Below are 16,128 nucleotides of genomic sequence, written 5' to 3' on the forward strand. Positions count from 1 at the left end.
TTGGCCACCCCTGGACTAAGGGGATGTGAATAGCTGTGCACGCAAAAGTGCTGCACTCCCCTCTGGCACTGGAAGTGCAAACTTAAATGTCCCAAGGGGACCACACAGAGGAATTACAGTGCAGCTCTTTGGTGCGCACTGCTGTTCACACCTTCTTAGTCCAAACTGTGGGATAGTGTAGACATGATATTAGTATTTAATTAACTGGGAACTCCTGTGTTTCACTTAAAGTTCACAAACGTTTTATTTTGAATAGTATACCTTTCTTTGTATGTCTCAGGAATAAACATCCACTGAATCACATAGTGTCTTTTGTTCATAAATCTTTCATAGATTTTTCACTTTTTTTTTTAATATGGGGAGGTGGAAAATTCCCAAGATTTATTAGCATGTAGTTTTTCATTTTTTGTTTTTGTTTCTAATTTCTTTTTATTGTATTGTATCCTCACATGTAGTAACTCCAATTTACTATCTTTCATGAAGTTCTCTTACTTCCAGAACAATAATGATCTCTGACCTAACAATCTCCTGTTCATGCATTTTACACATGAAGGAAACACTTCATTTCTTACTGCAGGTATTTTGAAGGGAACCTGGGGTTGAGAGAGGTGGGATTTGGGTGTGTGCCCTCTTGCTGATTTATTAAATAACTGAGTTTAAAAAGTCCCCCACAATTTTCAAACATATGTGCTGCATTTGTGCCTTAGAAATACCATGAATGTCATGTTTAATCTTGCCTGTTTTCTGGAGAGAGAACTTGGAAAATCAAGAATTGTAGATTGGAAACTCACTAACTCCTTAACAGAAGGAGCTTTTGTATCTTTAACAAGTTTTTCTTTCATCTTTTTGACTTGTTTGCATTAAATACATGTTAACAAAACAGCTCTTAAATTATCTGAATAAAAATCATTTCCTTTCTCAATTTAATCAGCTTTCAGTTCTCTTGTATCTTTGTCAAACTTACTAGTTCTCCCTCTCTTTCAGAATTCTAGGGGGGGGAAGGTACATGACTCCTGAATTTCTAATGCAGTAAAAAGTTTATTTTATAAAATTGCAGGTCATCCTTTTATGCATCACAAAGGAGAAAAAGGAACAGCTTTTTCTTTGCCAGACACTGTTAACTGTAGAAACCTAATTTTTCCAAAACTTGATTGCCCTGTTTAAAATGGGGGAAGGTGGAGTAATGAATTAGGAAGTGTGAGGGAGTTTCTGAAACATTTCCAGGAATATTTAAATTTAAAATATACCTGTCATGAATAAACTACTTATTGCTTATAGGGAAACCATGCCATTTTTGGGCCAAGACTGGAGATCTCCAGGATGGAGATGGATTAAAACAGAAGATGGTTGGAAAAGATGTGACTCCTTCAGTCCAGAACTTGAGGATGAGAGCAGCCAGCTCAACAACATCAGTCACACTGTGTAAGTTTCAGAACAAAGATTAATAAAATTCAACCAGGAAGTAGGAGGGATTGTGTTCATCGTTTAAAGTTTGCTGTAACAGGGTGTGTCTTATTCAAACTGAAACTTTTTTTGTGTTCCGCACGTTCTTCTCATCTGCACTTATTAGCAATGCAGAGCTGTAATCACAAGCACCTTGGACAGGGAATGTCAATCAGCATTTTGATGAGAGGAAATTATTTGAAACTCCAACTTTGGTGGGGGGGGGCAGGGAAGAGGCTCACTTGATATGTGATTAATTCTTATATTCAAAATTTATAGTCTCCTAGAATAATGGGAAAACATTACCATAACTTTTAATCAATATTTTAAGGAAGATGATATGATTATCTAGAGTGTAGCAATAATACAAGGTAGTTGGTAAAATTTACTTTTTTTTTTTTTTAAGTAACATCTGTCCACCTTGCGGTGATGTTCACTTGCCAAATGGCTGCTCTAGATATCTTAGTAAACTTGGATAATTTATGTACTTAATAGTATATTACAACTAAAAGGTATACAACTTTTGCAAGACTTCTAGTATTTTCATGTGTCGGGACAAGGTGGAATAGGGTGTTAGTTTAGCATCTCTGGAAAACTGGGGTCAAATTTAGCCACTGTTACAAGTGAAAGTTGATGGCCTCATAATAGTCCTTACTGGAAAGTTGCCCAGATCAGAACTGCCAGGCAATATGTCATGAATGGCAATTTTCTCTTAGAGCAGTGGTTCTCAACTCTGGTCCACCGCTTGTTCAGGGAAAGCTCCTGGCACGCCGGGCTGGTTTGTTTACCTGCTGCGTCCACAGGTTCGGCCGATCGTGGCTCCCACTGGCCGCGTTTCGCCGCTCCAGGCCAATGGGGGCTGCAGAAAGCGGCGCAGGCCGAGGGATGTGCTGGCCACCCTTCCCGCAGCCCCCATTGGCCTAGAGCGGTTAACCGCGGCTAGTGGGAGCCGCGATCGGCCAAACCTGCAGATGCGGCAGGTGAACAAACTGGCCCGGCGCGCCAGGGGCTTTCCCTGAACAAGCGGTGGACCAGAGTTGAGAACCACTGTCTTAGAGAGACAATGTGGTTGAGATAATATCTTTTATTGGACCAACTTCTGTTGGTGAGAGAGACAAGCCTTTGAGCTACACAGAGTTCTTCCTCTGACCTGAAGCTTGTCTCTCTCACCAACAGAAGTTGATCCAATGAAAGATATTACCTCACCCAGCTTGTCTCTCTCTAATATCCTGGGACTGACATGGCTACAACTACAGTCTTCTCTTAGGACAGTAATTGAAATGTATTCTACGTAGGAGCACTACAGATTAAGATGCTTTAATAGTGCAGTGTGAAGCTTTCAGAACTCTTGCCCACATTCAGTCTGATTCTAGGTACCATTGTTTGTATCTGACTTACTTACCAAAGTCATCCTCAGACATCATTGATAGGGTTTTCAGGATTCAAATGTTAGGCATTAAAACCCTGGTCCACCAACTTCAGTGGTAGCCGGAAGACTTTCTGTTAACTTTAACTGGCATTTGATCAGACCCTAATTTAAAGCTGCCACCTTGTGCCTTTAACCCATACGCAAACATCATTGATATTACTGGAAATTCTCTGCAATGAGTCAAGCATGCATTTGGCTCTTGAGATCCATTGAGAAATAAACCTGTTTAATGTGTTAGTTAATTTGAGAGTGGAATAGTATATATTGCAAATTTTAGTAAACTTTTATGGAATAAATGATCTGTCTTTCTGTAGTTCTGTTCCTGCTGAATTTATATTCGTTCCTTTCCCCCAAAATTAGTCGGAGGACAGTGCTCTTGGTTAGGACCTGCAGTGTAACCAGTTTACCATCCTGAGGAAAGGGAGCATACAGTGTTCAAGTCGTTAGTTCATTGAAAACGGCAATTAATGTACGAATGAGCACAGTATGTTAATTGATTTGGGTGTGGAAAAAATAACTGAAAAGGTAATTTATTAGCAAATATGGAAAACCTTGTGTCGATGTGCACCCTGTGCTCTAAAAATGCTTCAACTGGTCATGTTTCAGACTAGCAGCCGTGTTAGTCTGTTTTCGCAAAAAGAAAAGGAGTACTTGTGGCACCTTAGAGACTAACCAATTTATTTGAGCATAAGCTTTCGTGAGCTACAGCTCACTTCATCGATGAAGTAGTGAGCTATAGCTCATGAAAGCTTATGCTCTGATAAATTTGTTAGTCTCTAAGGTGCCACAAGTACTCCTTTTCTTTTTTCAATTGGTCATGTGCAAAATGCAATCCTAAATTGTTGAGTGACCAAAGAGTGAGTTCTGTGCCCATCTCTTTTAAGCCCATCTTGAGACTTGCCTACATCTCAGACGTTGCTGCTTTCTACATACCATCCTTCTCTCTGTGCTTATCTATCACAGACCTTTCTGGTTTTTCAGACAATTTCCCTAGCATGAGTGTGAAAGGCTCCTTTTCTGTAACTGCTCTTGTTGTCTGGAACAGTATTCGGTTATCCTTTCATCTTATCAACTCTTGCCTTCAGATATCTTCTGAAACAGATCCTTGCTCCTTTGCCTGTATCCCTTAAATAATAGTTGCAGTTGAAAAATAAAAACAGGAGACTTAACTCTGTGGCATTTTGTGAAAGAGTATATGTAAAGTTATGTAATTGTTAAGACCTACTTGTAGAGATTTCTTTGTGTTAACTTAATGGAAGTTTCTTAGTACTATACATATGAATTATATGTTTCTGTTCTTGTAAGGAAACATTTAAATTGTCAAGGACTTTGTTCTGTTTGTATCTTCATATTTTATTTGATTCCAGTGTTGACTGGAAAAAAAACCCTTAATTTCTCTTTTTGTACTTAGTTTCCTCTTCACAGTTAGGAAATGGTCCAGCTTGAGCTCTTAGAAGTCTATTGATCTTGAAATTCTATAGCTTTCTTTTCAAAGGAACTAATCTGCTGCTATTTGAAACATTTTTTCTTAAGTATCTGTTAAACTTAACATGAAACTAGATATAGAAGGATAATTTTAAGTTTTTCAATTTCTAAACAGACGCTGTGGTGAATTAGGACACTTCCAAGTGATTGCATATGAAATACTTAGAGTTACTGTGGACTTTGCATCTGTTCTGTAATAATTTGTTGAATTCCCTTTAAACTTGAATGTCCATCTATAGAATTCCATTCTCACTGTTAAACACGGTATATGTAATTATTTGTGCAACATGAAACCATACATCCATTTTTGCTTACTGGTTCTACTATAGCACTCTAAGCTCCTTTGAAACAAAAAAAAAAATACAGAAATTGAATGACAACTAATCCCATCAACCCCTTTTTACTTTAGAAAATGGAATGTAGCACTGAATGAGGAAGAATAAAGCTTGATAAAATGTGGGACAATTAATTTCAGCTAATGGAAGTAGCATGTTGTAAGTGGTCCTTGAGTAGTATTATATTATACTGCATCCATGAATGTGCTGTGTGCTTTCTTTATAAAGGGACAACTGTGCTTAGCAGTCTAACTGTTCCTTTGCAGTCTGTGTAAGTGGGTAGGCAAGAGCTATACTTCTCATTTTAGACAGGTTTCTAACAAGTCTATTAAAAAAAAAAAGTCTATTCTCCAAAAGTGGATTTACCAAAAATTTTTTTAAAAAGTCTACAATAACACTAATTATAGTACTTGGAAGTTTGCTGGCTTTGGGGAACAGCAATTTCAAATAAGAACTTTTGTTGGTTTTTATCTATAAAATTCAAACATAGTCTTTCAAGGACAGTTACTATGTAATGGTAATGGACTATTTCCTTAGGCTTAAACTGCAGTAAAAGGTAATTGTGATGCTATTTCCCTCTCTCTAAAATCCATCACTGGGAGAGGAATGGAAGTGTGTGCGGGTGAGTGAAGTTGTTTAACTTGCTTTGTGAGTCTGTTTCTGTGACTTGAATTTCTGCAGGGCAAAAGCTAAACATAGTTTTTGCTGTGTAGGACAATATTTCTGGTGTTAAAAAGATCTTCATCTAAAAGCTTCCTGTGTTAGGTCACTTTGATAAAAGACAGTTTAACACTCAATGCTGGATTTAACTAGTATCAACAAATAGCTATGGATTGATGTAATTTAATGTTTGCCTTTTAATGCCTAGGCATGGGTTGTTTTCAAATGCACTTTTACTTGCCCTGGTGACTTGCAACATCTAGGCTATTGCTGATGCTTCTTACATCTAAACTGACAATGAAAAATAGATTCATATGGCAAACTCAGCTGTTTTAATATAAATGAATACTCATGAGTGGTATAAGGCTTGTATACACTTTTTCTGTCAAAGAGTGATGCTGGGGAAATAAAAGCAATTTTACTCATTGTTGAGCTTCAGTGCCCTATAGCAGTGGTTCTCAAACTAGGGCCGCCGCTTGTTCAGGGAAAGCCCCTGGTGGGCCGGGCCAGTTTGTTTACCTGCCGCATCCGCAGGTTCGGCCGATCGCGGCTCCCGCTGGCTGCGGTTTGCTGCTCCAGGCCAGTGGGGGCTGTGGGAAGCGACGTGGGCCAAGGGATGTGCTGGTTGCCCTTCCCGCAGCCCCCATTAGCCTGTAGCGGCGAACCGCAGCCAGTGGGAGCCGCGATCAGCCGAACCTGTGGATGCAGCAGGTAAACAAACTGGCCCGGCCCATCAGGGGCTTTCCCTGAACAAGCGGCAGGCCTAATTTGAGAACCACTGACCTATAGCTTTAGCGATTCTGTTTATCTACACAAGGTTGGCTGCCTTCACAGTGAAAACAATCTTAGTTATCAGTGTTTTGTAAAAGTAAGCACTCTTGCTTATCTTTATGTCTTTGTATGGTTAGCGTTGCTGTTTCCTCTAGTTATCTGCTGACCTGGAAAGAAAAGCCTTACTTTAAGAAACTGCTTTGACTTTATGCTGGGCTCTGGAGTTTTTTTCTTAGCTTAAAAAAAAAAGATTTTTTAATGTACAGGTGAGTAGTTTTTTTCTTTGGTTCATTGGCTTTTTTTAAAAAAAAATATATAAATGTGATAAAAAGAGGAATGGGAGCTGGAGGGACTCTTAATTTTTTGCTTCTTGAGAGTATATTAAGTATGTAAAACCATTGCAAAACAGCATGATCAGAGCTTCTAATATAGTTCTTCAGATAATCTTCTTGGGTCACCCTCTTATCACTGGACTATATATGCATCATTTAAGGTTGTGACAATTTGGGGAATCTGTTTATGTAGGACTTACGAATTGTGGTGGTAATTGTACTATTAAATGCCTCAATGCAGATGTGAAATCCACCATTTGGTGACACCTGTAGCATGTCTCTCCCAGACTACGTACAGTGGTGGATTGTTAGTCTGTAATGGTCACCTATTTAGGTGGAAGCACTTTGGTACAATGGGTTGGCTGAAGCCTAGGAGAACCAGTTCAGCCATTTTTCTCTGCAGGAGGGTGGAGAAGTGGAGAGAAGAAAATTCCCAGCAGTTACAACAAAGGAACCAGGCGCTAGTGGTGAGACGTATAACACTAAACTCAAGAGATTCACTGAGACGGGAAGCGTTGTGCAGGAGATGGGAAGAAATTGGTATGCTTTTGTGGGAGGGTTGTGCGTGTTTGCGGAACCAGTCAAGGTAGATAAAGCTAGCTGACCTAGGAACGCTCCATGATTTTGGAGAGACCCATGAGCTGCAGGAAAAGGATCCCAAACACTGCAGAAAGCTCTGGCCAGGCCCAAAGAACTCTCTAGAGTGGTAAGGAACCTGAAGCAGGGAAAAACACACGGGTGTGTTCATTTTTTTTTTTTTATAGATCTGTATATTTGTTATGCCACATAAGTGAAGAGTAATGATATTTGATGATCTTGTACAATGTCTGTCTGTTTGCTTTCACTATTTTGTACCGCTGAAGAGGTAAACTGCAAACCAGAAGAGGAGATTCTGAGAAACACTCAAAAACTGCTGGGGAAGGCAATGGGAAGACAACACTAGTTGCAGGGCCTTAGGCAATTGGACTGCAGGATTTCCACTATAAAGAGTGGTGTCAGACATGAGGTCTGCACCTGGAGTGCAGGCCTAGAGGCTCAAAGCCTGGGACAGTGCCTAAGACAGGGGTTCTCGAACTGGGCGTTGTGACCCCTTAGGGGGTTGCAAGGTTATTACATGGCGGGGGGTAGCGAGCTGTCAACATCCACCCGCAAACCCCGGTTCACCTCTAGCATTTATAATAGTGTTAAATATAAAAAATATGTTTTAATTTATAAGGGGGTATATAATATATAATCAGAGGCTTACTGTGTGAAAGGGATCACCAATACAAAAATTTGAGAACAACTGGTCAAAGCTCTGCCTAACAGCATCAAGCTAGGGGCAGGTGGGATTCAGGGTTGGATCTCCTCACAGCAGTCTGGCAAGTGTCCAGGTGGGGGAGCTCAACGAAATCGGTGGCAGGTATTCAAATGTCTATCAATAAGGTAGATATTTTATTGGATCTATTTATTTGTAAATGCCTTTACTCTCTTGTGTAACTTAAACAAAGAGATTTTTTATTTGTGTTTTGACATTAATGTATAATATTACATTTCCAGTTTCTTGACTGGCTGAAGCAGTCTGATATGATTTACTATTCAACATTATTGGCTGTAAAATAAGTGAGTAATTAAATAAATCAGGCAATAAATTCTGCACTTGATCAGAATTCCTCCTTTTAAAGTTGAAAGTTATCTGATATGTATTGTGTCTCTCATTTGATCACGCTCCAAGAAGGATTTACTACCTTAAAAGTAAATACAACTACTGGTTTTTCTTAAGCCGTAGTTATATAAAAACTAGCCTTCAGTCAGAAATTTCCCTTCTGCAAAATAACTCTCTAAGTCTTTGTTTTGGGGGAATTGTATCACCGTCTTGCTAAGTTTTCTGTGCCTTAGACATAATTGTAACACCTTTGCTTTAAAATAAATCACAATTTAGCACAATACATATGTGCTGTAATTCGTGTTAACATGTATTCAAATAGTGGATGAAACACTTAGATCAAGGCATAAAAATGTGCATTGTGTTACAAAGTAAAGAGGTTTGTATTAGCATTTTGTTCTTTGCATTTAGCAGAGCAGATAAAACTTTTTTTGTAAAAATTTATTTGAAAAATCAAAATTTGGAAAAATTCAGCTCTAGGGTCTACAGTGTTTTTTCTCCTAACACCCTATTGACAGTTCTTTCATTAATTGTAGAGAAGATAAAAATAATCCAGGATTTGGGGGGATATAAAACTTGCTTTAGTTGTTAACCAAACACTTCAACTGTTTTTTTGGCAGGGAAGCTTAACTGTGTAGTGAATTACTGTTCAAGAATAGACTTTAAGGTCCATTATGGTACATGTTTCTATATTACTGTTATACTCTCGCTACCTGGTGTGTGTGTGTGTGTATATATATATATACACACACGTGCGCACGCGCACACACACAAAGTTAGTATGTGAAAGTCAAAATACATCACTAAAATTAATTTCCCACCTCAACAAAAGCATGGTGATTTTTAAAAAAATGATTTTCCTGTTTTGGTTACTTCATAGGGACGTATTGGTGCAGACATACATTGTTGAGGATAATGATAGCATTTTGCAATTAGATTGCTATCCCTTCAAACCCACCCCACCCCCGAAAATCTCTAGTACAATAGCACTTTCCTCAATATTGTAGAGAGAGCCTAAAATAACTAATGTTGTGATCCTAGTCAGATAATCTCTGCTACAACGATCACTTCACTGAAAGCTTTGCTAAATTGTAGCAGTGGCGTTTCAGTTGTATACTGTGTTTCTGTGACATTTAGTAAATGGAAAAAACGTATTCTCATCAGTTTTTGCTGCAAGAGATCATGTTCCCTTAGAGTGCCAAAGCTTGTTACTGGCCTTCCTCAAAATAATATATGTGAATGGAAGAAAAGGGAAGTTGATAGTAATGAGAAACTAAGAATTCTAAAAAATGTATAAAGGAAGCAAATGGACACAAAGATATCTATGGTTGGTAGAATTAAAAACAAATAAGGAAGTCAAGTATATTAGAAATAAAAAGAATCCTAACAATGGTATTGGTCTATTACTATATGGAAATCATAGAATTATCAATAATAATGCAGAAAAGTCTGAAAGGGTCAATAAATATTTCTCTTTATTTGGTGGGGGGTGGGGGGGTATGTAGTCATATCTGATATATATCTGATATCACTCTTTCCATTCCACTAGTATCTCAGCAGGATGTTAAACAGCAGCTACCAAAGTTAGACATTTTTAAAATCAGCAGGTCTGGTAACTTGTGTCCAAGAGTTTTAAAAGAGCAGGCTGAGGAGCTTACTGGACCTTAATGTTGCTTTCACTAAGTCTTGGAACACCAGGGAAGTTCCAGAAGATTGGAAGAAATCTAATGTTGTGCTAATGTTTAAAAAAGGTAAACAGGATGACCCAGGTAATTATAGGCCTGTCAGTATGACATTGATCCCAATCAAGATAATGGAGCAGCTGATATGAGATTTGATTAAGAAATAAAGGAGAATATATAATTAATGCCAGTCTGCATGGGTTTATGAAAAAACAGATCCTGTCAAACTAACTTGTTACCTTTTTTTTATGATAAAGGAAACAGTGTGTTAATTTTAATATACTTAGATTTCTGTAAGGCATTTGATTCGGTACTGCATGACATTATGGTTAAAAAAGCTAGAATGATATAAAATTAACTTGGCACACATTAAATGGATTAAAAACTGGCTAATTCATAGATCTCAAAATGTAGTTGTAAAAGGGGAATCATCTTTAAATGGTGTGGTATTAAGGATGTTGAGATTGGTTCTTGGCCATACACTGCTTAACATTTTTACTAATGACCTGGGAGGAAACATAAAATCATCATTGATAAAGTTTGCAAATGACTCAAAAATTGGGGGAGTGGCAAATAATGAAGATGACAGGTATCTTACACAGAGCAATCTGGATCACTAGGTAAGCTGGGTGCAATAAAACAATGTGTTTTAGTATGACTAAAAATAAATGCCTACATCTAGGGACAAAGAATGTAGGCCGTGCTTTCAGGACAAGATACTCTGTCCTGGGAAGCAGTGACTCTGAAAAAGATTTGGAGGTCATGGTGGATAATCAGCTGAACATGAACTTCCAATGCAGTGCTGTGGATAATGCAATCCTTGGATCCATAAATGGGTATCTCAAGTTGGAGTAGAGAAGTTATTTTACCTCAGTATTTAGCACCGGTGCAACCACCGCTCGAATACTGTGTCCCGTTCAGGTATCCACAATTTAAGAAAGATGTTGATAAATTGGAGAGGTTTCAGAGAAAAGTCACAAAAAAGATTAAAGGATTAGAAAACATGCTTTATAGCGATAGATTGAGCTTCTTCCATCTATGTAGCTTAACAAGGAGAACAAGAAGAAGTGACTTGATTACAGTTTATAAGTACCTACATGGGGAACAAATATTTAATAATGGGCTCTTCAGTCTAACAGAGAAAGATATAACCTCATTCCAATGGCTGGAAGTTGAAACTAGACAAATTCAGACTGGATATAAGCTATGCATTTTTAACAGTGAGGGTAATTAATCATTGAAACAATTTTCCCAAGAGTCATATGCTCCAGGAACACAGTGGTTCTTTCTGGTCTTGGAATCTGAGAACCTTGATATACTGCAGTGGTTTCCAGACTGTAGTCCATCAGCCAGTGGTGATCTATGCGCACACAATAGCGGTTTGAAGAAAGGTGCTTGATCATATGATGCTGGCTCCTCATTAGTTTCTCCTCCTAAATTACACTTTTAAAAGTTTTAAATATGTTCTTAATATTAATTTCCTATGGAAGTTATTACTGTATTTGAAACAAGAATACTACACAATCATGAAAATGAGAGAGGAGGTGCTGAACATGACAATTTCTCTGCTAAGATCCCTGCTGTGGTAATATTTGGGGACCACCTGACATTATGTTCTCTTTAAATTGTGAATTTCCAATTGACAGAGTGAGGTGCAAGCCCTCTATAGTTAAATATTTATCATTAGATGGTTCTTTAATTAAATGTATGTTTATTTCAGCATCTTAGCTGATGATGATGATGATGATGAAGAAATATACAGAACTGAAGATTGTGAATTTGCAGCCAAGAAAAGGAAAAAAGACCATTTTCGGAATAAATCAAAATCACAATGTAAGACTAGATTGCTTTTAGTTCTAGTTTGGAGGATGTTTCATAACTTTAAAGTATTTAAATATTTCTATAAAGCTTACTCATAAGGGCATAATTCACTAATCCTTATTAGTACTGCTTCTACAAACACTCAGTATTAATAATGCATACATAAACGATACAGCTTTTCAAAACTACTCTATCATTAATCAGCGAGCATGAGATCTTGATGATCCTAATGAAAATACATTTGTGAATTGTGATACCATTCTAATAATCAGAGTCTACTGATGCTGCTTTTACTTTCTTTTTCTGTTTTTTTTCTTTAAACTGAGGTTCTTCTGAATATGTAAACTTACTTTTTAGTTACTGTCTTTATAAGTTTAAGCTAATCTTATATGTAATTTTAATTCAACTTGTCGGTAGTGAAACAGCTCTTGGAAAAATGAATTTTTATTGAATTTTTTTTTCTTTACTTTTAATCACAGCATCTAGAGTACTTAGTGATTTAAAAAAAAACTGTGGGGGGGATACAGTTATTCACAATCCTTGAAGACACAGATCATGGAGAGACAGAAAGGGGCATACAGAACACTGAGGGTGGAGGTAGGAGGCACAAATTGCTCAGGGTTGAGGGGACAACACGGGGGAACCCCAGGGCACAGAATATTCAGGGGAGACAGCAGAATATGTGCACAGATTGAGGGTGGGGTCCTGTAAAACATGCGATCATGTAATTAAAACTGTATCCTAATGTATACTCACAAGAGGACAGAACATAGGTTGCTGGTGCAGCCTAAAATCTGGAGTTTCCTTACTTTGAATGCTTGGCTTTGCAACCTAAATAGTTTTCTTTTTGCTTAGTTTTTTGTATGTGTAATTTACGACATAGGATAAAATTTTATCCAAGTGCCTAAGTCACTTAGGTACTTTTGGAACAGTTTATCCATCAGCTGTTTCAAACTTTTGTAAGTAGCCTTCATTAAAACTATCTTAAAAACCCCCTCTCATTTGCAAAGAGTTTTATTAAGAATGATACATTTGTGTAACTTTTTATTTAATAAATATTACCCAATGTGCTGAAAGTTAAAATTGTTACATTAATTTATTTGTTTTTAGGTTTTTATCGTGAAAAATGGATCTATGTTCACAAAGAAAGCACCAGAGAAGTAAGTGTCCTGTGCTGTCTTGCAGTCCTTATTTGCTGCCTGATTACATGTGGTGTTTAAGTACACATCTTAAACCGTATCTTCACTGCATGCTAACCTCATACTCAGCTCTGGGTGCCCCCCCACCCCCAAACACATTCAGACAATCTTACAGTGGGGCAGCCATCACACTCTGAACAATAGGGCAGACCACAAGGTAGTTTTTAGCACATGTTTCTACCACAAGGTCAATGTAGTTAAAACGAGGGTCTCTGTAGCTGCTCAACAATTGAGATATCCTAGTCCTTCAATTAATTCCCATAAGCCCATTGGGTACCTGATCATGTGTTCTACCTTTCCATCTCTCTGTGCCCTGAGCCCTGACCAGAGATGGTCTCCCTTCACTTCCCTCTGCTCAGGAAAGTGCATAGTGCCACCCTGCTTGCAGTTTCCCCAGCTATTCTATCCCCAGTGTTTGAAACAGCAGAACAATGGCCCCTAAGAAGCATGCGTATTGGCATGCAGCCTCCTGGCCTTATGAACGCACCAGAATCTTGCTGCAGCTTTGGGCTGAAGTAAACCAAACCCCCATCTTTAACTGTACAAAGAGGAATGTCAAACAGTACAAAAGGTATGTCTGAGGAGCTGCTGGCTGATCACGGGATTGAGCAGACCAAACAGCAGTGCAGAGAGAGAATACAGGGGCTCGAGGTGAACTCCTGGAAGACCAGGAAAAAGAATAAGAAGTGTGGTAATGTCCCAGCAACATATTCATTTTACAGTGAAATGGGCTGTGTTCTGAGCAGCCCTGTGAGCGCGGAGACCTGTTTCAGCACAGACTCATATGTGGAGCTAGGAGGGGTGAGGGTTCAGAATTTGGATGTCCATGGAGATATGACCTAGCCCAGCCAGCAAGGAGAGGGAGAGGCAGAGATGTGGATGGCTATAGTCTCATCCACAAGCTTGTGTCCGATTCACAAGAGATGTTCCCTTAAACATCCCTAGAAGAGCACAGTGTGGTAGAGAGTATCCACACTGAAGAAGTAGGGGAGAACTCAGCATCTTATCTGATTACCAACAGATCTGCAACAGTCTGAAGTTGGCAGTTTATAAAGGGCAATAGAAACGCTCTTCTAAACCACTATTCGTTCTCACATCTGGGTGCTCTGTCTCTTAAACGCCAGGGAAGCACCTTACTCAGTTCCATGAATGTGTGGTTCTTCATGTGAAAGTTCTGGGCTCATGGCTAGTCATCCCATGTTTCCGTCATAATGTGCTTGTGTTCCTACTGTGACAGACTCAGACCAGAAAGATATAAGAGAATAGTGGAAGGCCAGTATATCAGCCTCAGAATGAGCAGGTCCCTGTTCCCAGGATAGCCAAACAAAGGCTACTCCAGGCCAATCAAGACACCTGACGCCAATTTAAACTAGTTAAGGTCATTAGGCTAATGCCGGCACCTGACCTCAATTAACTGGCAAAGAGGCAGTTAGGCTAATGGAGACAGCTGGAACCAATTAAGGTCCCACTCATACTGCTTAAAAGCTCTCCTTTCCAGTTTTCTCGGGAGAAGCCCAGGTGAAAGGGGCTGGAGGAGAGGAAGCATTGTTGAGTCCTGAGGTAAGGGTGAAACTTGGAAAAGGGGACCACGGGGAAGTGGTCCAGGGAATCAAAGCAGCATCAGTGGTGAAGGGAAAGCCGCCAACAGCTGCTACCATTAGGGTACCTGCACTGGAACCCGAAGTAGAGGGCGGGCCCGGGTTCTCCCCTCCCCATGATCTACAGAGATCCCCTTGAGAGGGGAAGCAGACTTTGGTCCAGGAGGGAGGACAAACTGCACCTACTGACCTCTAAGGAGCAACAGAGACTGTGGGTATTCCACCTTCCCACCTCCCATACTGGCCTGTGATGAAAGTAGCTCAATAAGCTGTGACCTTTGCTGCTATACAGGGAAAGGGAGATCATATTGAGGGCCTTAGCGCACTTCTGAGGCCACTGAATCCGCCTGGAGGCATGGGACCCACCAATACAGGCTCGGAGCTTTGTCATACTACCCAGAAGTAGTGGTCTGTGTAAAGTTCTGGCCTCATGGCTAAGGCTACATTTTCATCACGGGTATTTTTAGTAAAAGTCATGGACAGTAAACAGAAATTCATGGTCCATGTCCTGTTCATGACTTTTACTATATACCCCTAACTAAAACTTCGGTGGGACGGAGGGGGCCTGCGGGTGCTCTGGGGGGAGGGTGTGTTCCTGGGGTCCCACGAGTCCTCTGGGGAGATGGTCAGGGGGGCTGTGTGTGCTCTGGGGGGGAAGGATCCAGGCCGTGTGATGCTGGGAGGGGAGGGTTGGCAGGGCTAGCAGGCTCCCTACCTGTCTCCACATGTCCCTGCAGCTCCTAGGCAGCGGAGGGGCCAGGGGGATCAACACACTGCTCCCAACACAAGCGCCATCTGCGCAACTCCCATTCGCTGGGAACTGCAGCCAATGGGAGCTGTGGGGGTGGGGCTTGTTGGCAAGGGCAGCACGTGGGGCCCCCTGGTCTCTCCACTTAGGAGCTGCAGGGCCATGACTATGGGAGCTGGGGAGCCCTGCACCCCCCCCCACCCATAGCCCCCTCCCACACACCCAAACTGTTACTGCTGCAGAAGTCACGGAGGTCACAGAAAGTCATGGAATCCGTGACCTCTGTGACAGCCTCGCAGCCTTACTCATGGCTAGTCATCCCATGTTTCCATCATCATGTGCTCCCACCAGTGTGTGGGTGTGTTCCTACACAGAAGTTGGGATTATCTGCCATTTAAAAACAACATCGTCTCAGTCCATGTCCACTTGGCCATGTCCAATTGCTTGTATGCTACTTCTGACTGCATGTTGCTACCTCAATTTCCTCTAGCCCCAAAACAGCCTCTGAAATCCCTGCCCACATCTCCTAGCAGCTAGTGCAGAGGCACAAAAACAAAACATTGCATCCATAAAAAACAGTAGTTCTTGGCCGTGGTGATTAGGGAGCCAAACGGCACACCACTACATCAGCTTGATTACTGCTTGGTTACTGCCAGTAAATGAATTTTGTGGGCCTAGACCATTTCCTCCCACAGTCCCAAGAGTGAACAGACAAGTTGTCCTACAGCACCCTGCACAGAGTGACACAATCTCAAGATACGGGCCAAGATAATTGTATTGCTTGTTACTGCTACATACAATGACAGTACAGACACGGGACATGACAGCAATGTACTGATGTCCACAATGATTGTGTAGTAGTGAGGTAGGCTACCAGGCACTTACAAGCACATGTTTACTTATCCCATGGCTTGCACATATTCCTGCTGAAATTATGCGCCACTGCAAAATGCAGATTTTGTGCAGAATTAATGTTCCTC

General features: G+C 40.2%; 1 protein-coding gene across 2 annotated transcripts in view; it reads left to right on the forward strand.

Moving 5' to 3' along the window:
- Positions 1-16,128, forward strand: part of FBXO25 (F-box protein 25) — a 63,292-nt gene that overhangs the window by 8,303 nt on the left and 38,861 nt on the right. For both annotated transcript variants that reach the window (XM_084623452.1, XM_084623453.1), the window contains exons 2-4: positions 1,279-1,422; positions 11,503-11,615; positions 12,714-12,763. In XM_084623452.1, the coding sequence (XP_084479578.1) occupies positions 1,286-1,422; positions 11,503-11,615; positions 12,714-12,763 (300 nt within the window). In that variant the 5' untranslated portion in view covers positions 1,279-1,285. The remainder of the gene's footprint in view (positions 1-1,278; positions 1,423-11,502; positions 11,616-12,713; positions 12,764-16,128) is intronic.

The sequence above is a fragment of the Lepidochelys olivacea genome (assembly GCF_965140295.1).
Source record: "Lepidochelys olivacea isolate rLepOli2 genome assembly, chromosome: 3".
Taxonomy (NCBI): Eukaryota; Metazoa; Chordata; order Testudines; family Cheloniidae; genus Lepidochelys; species Lepidochelys olivacea.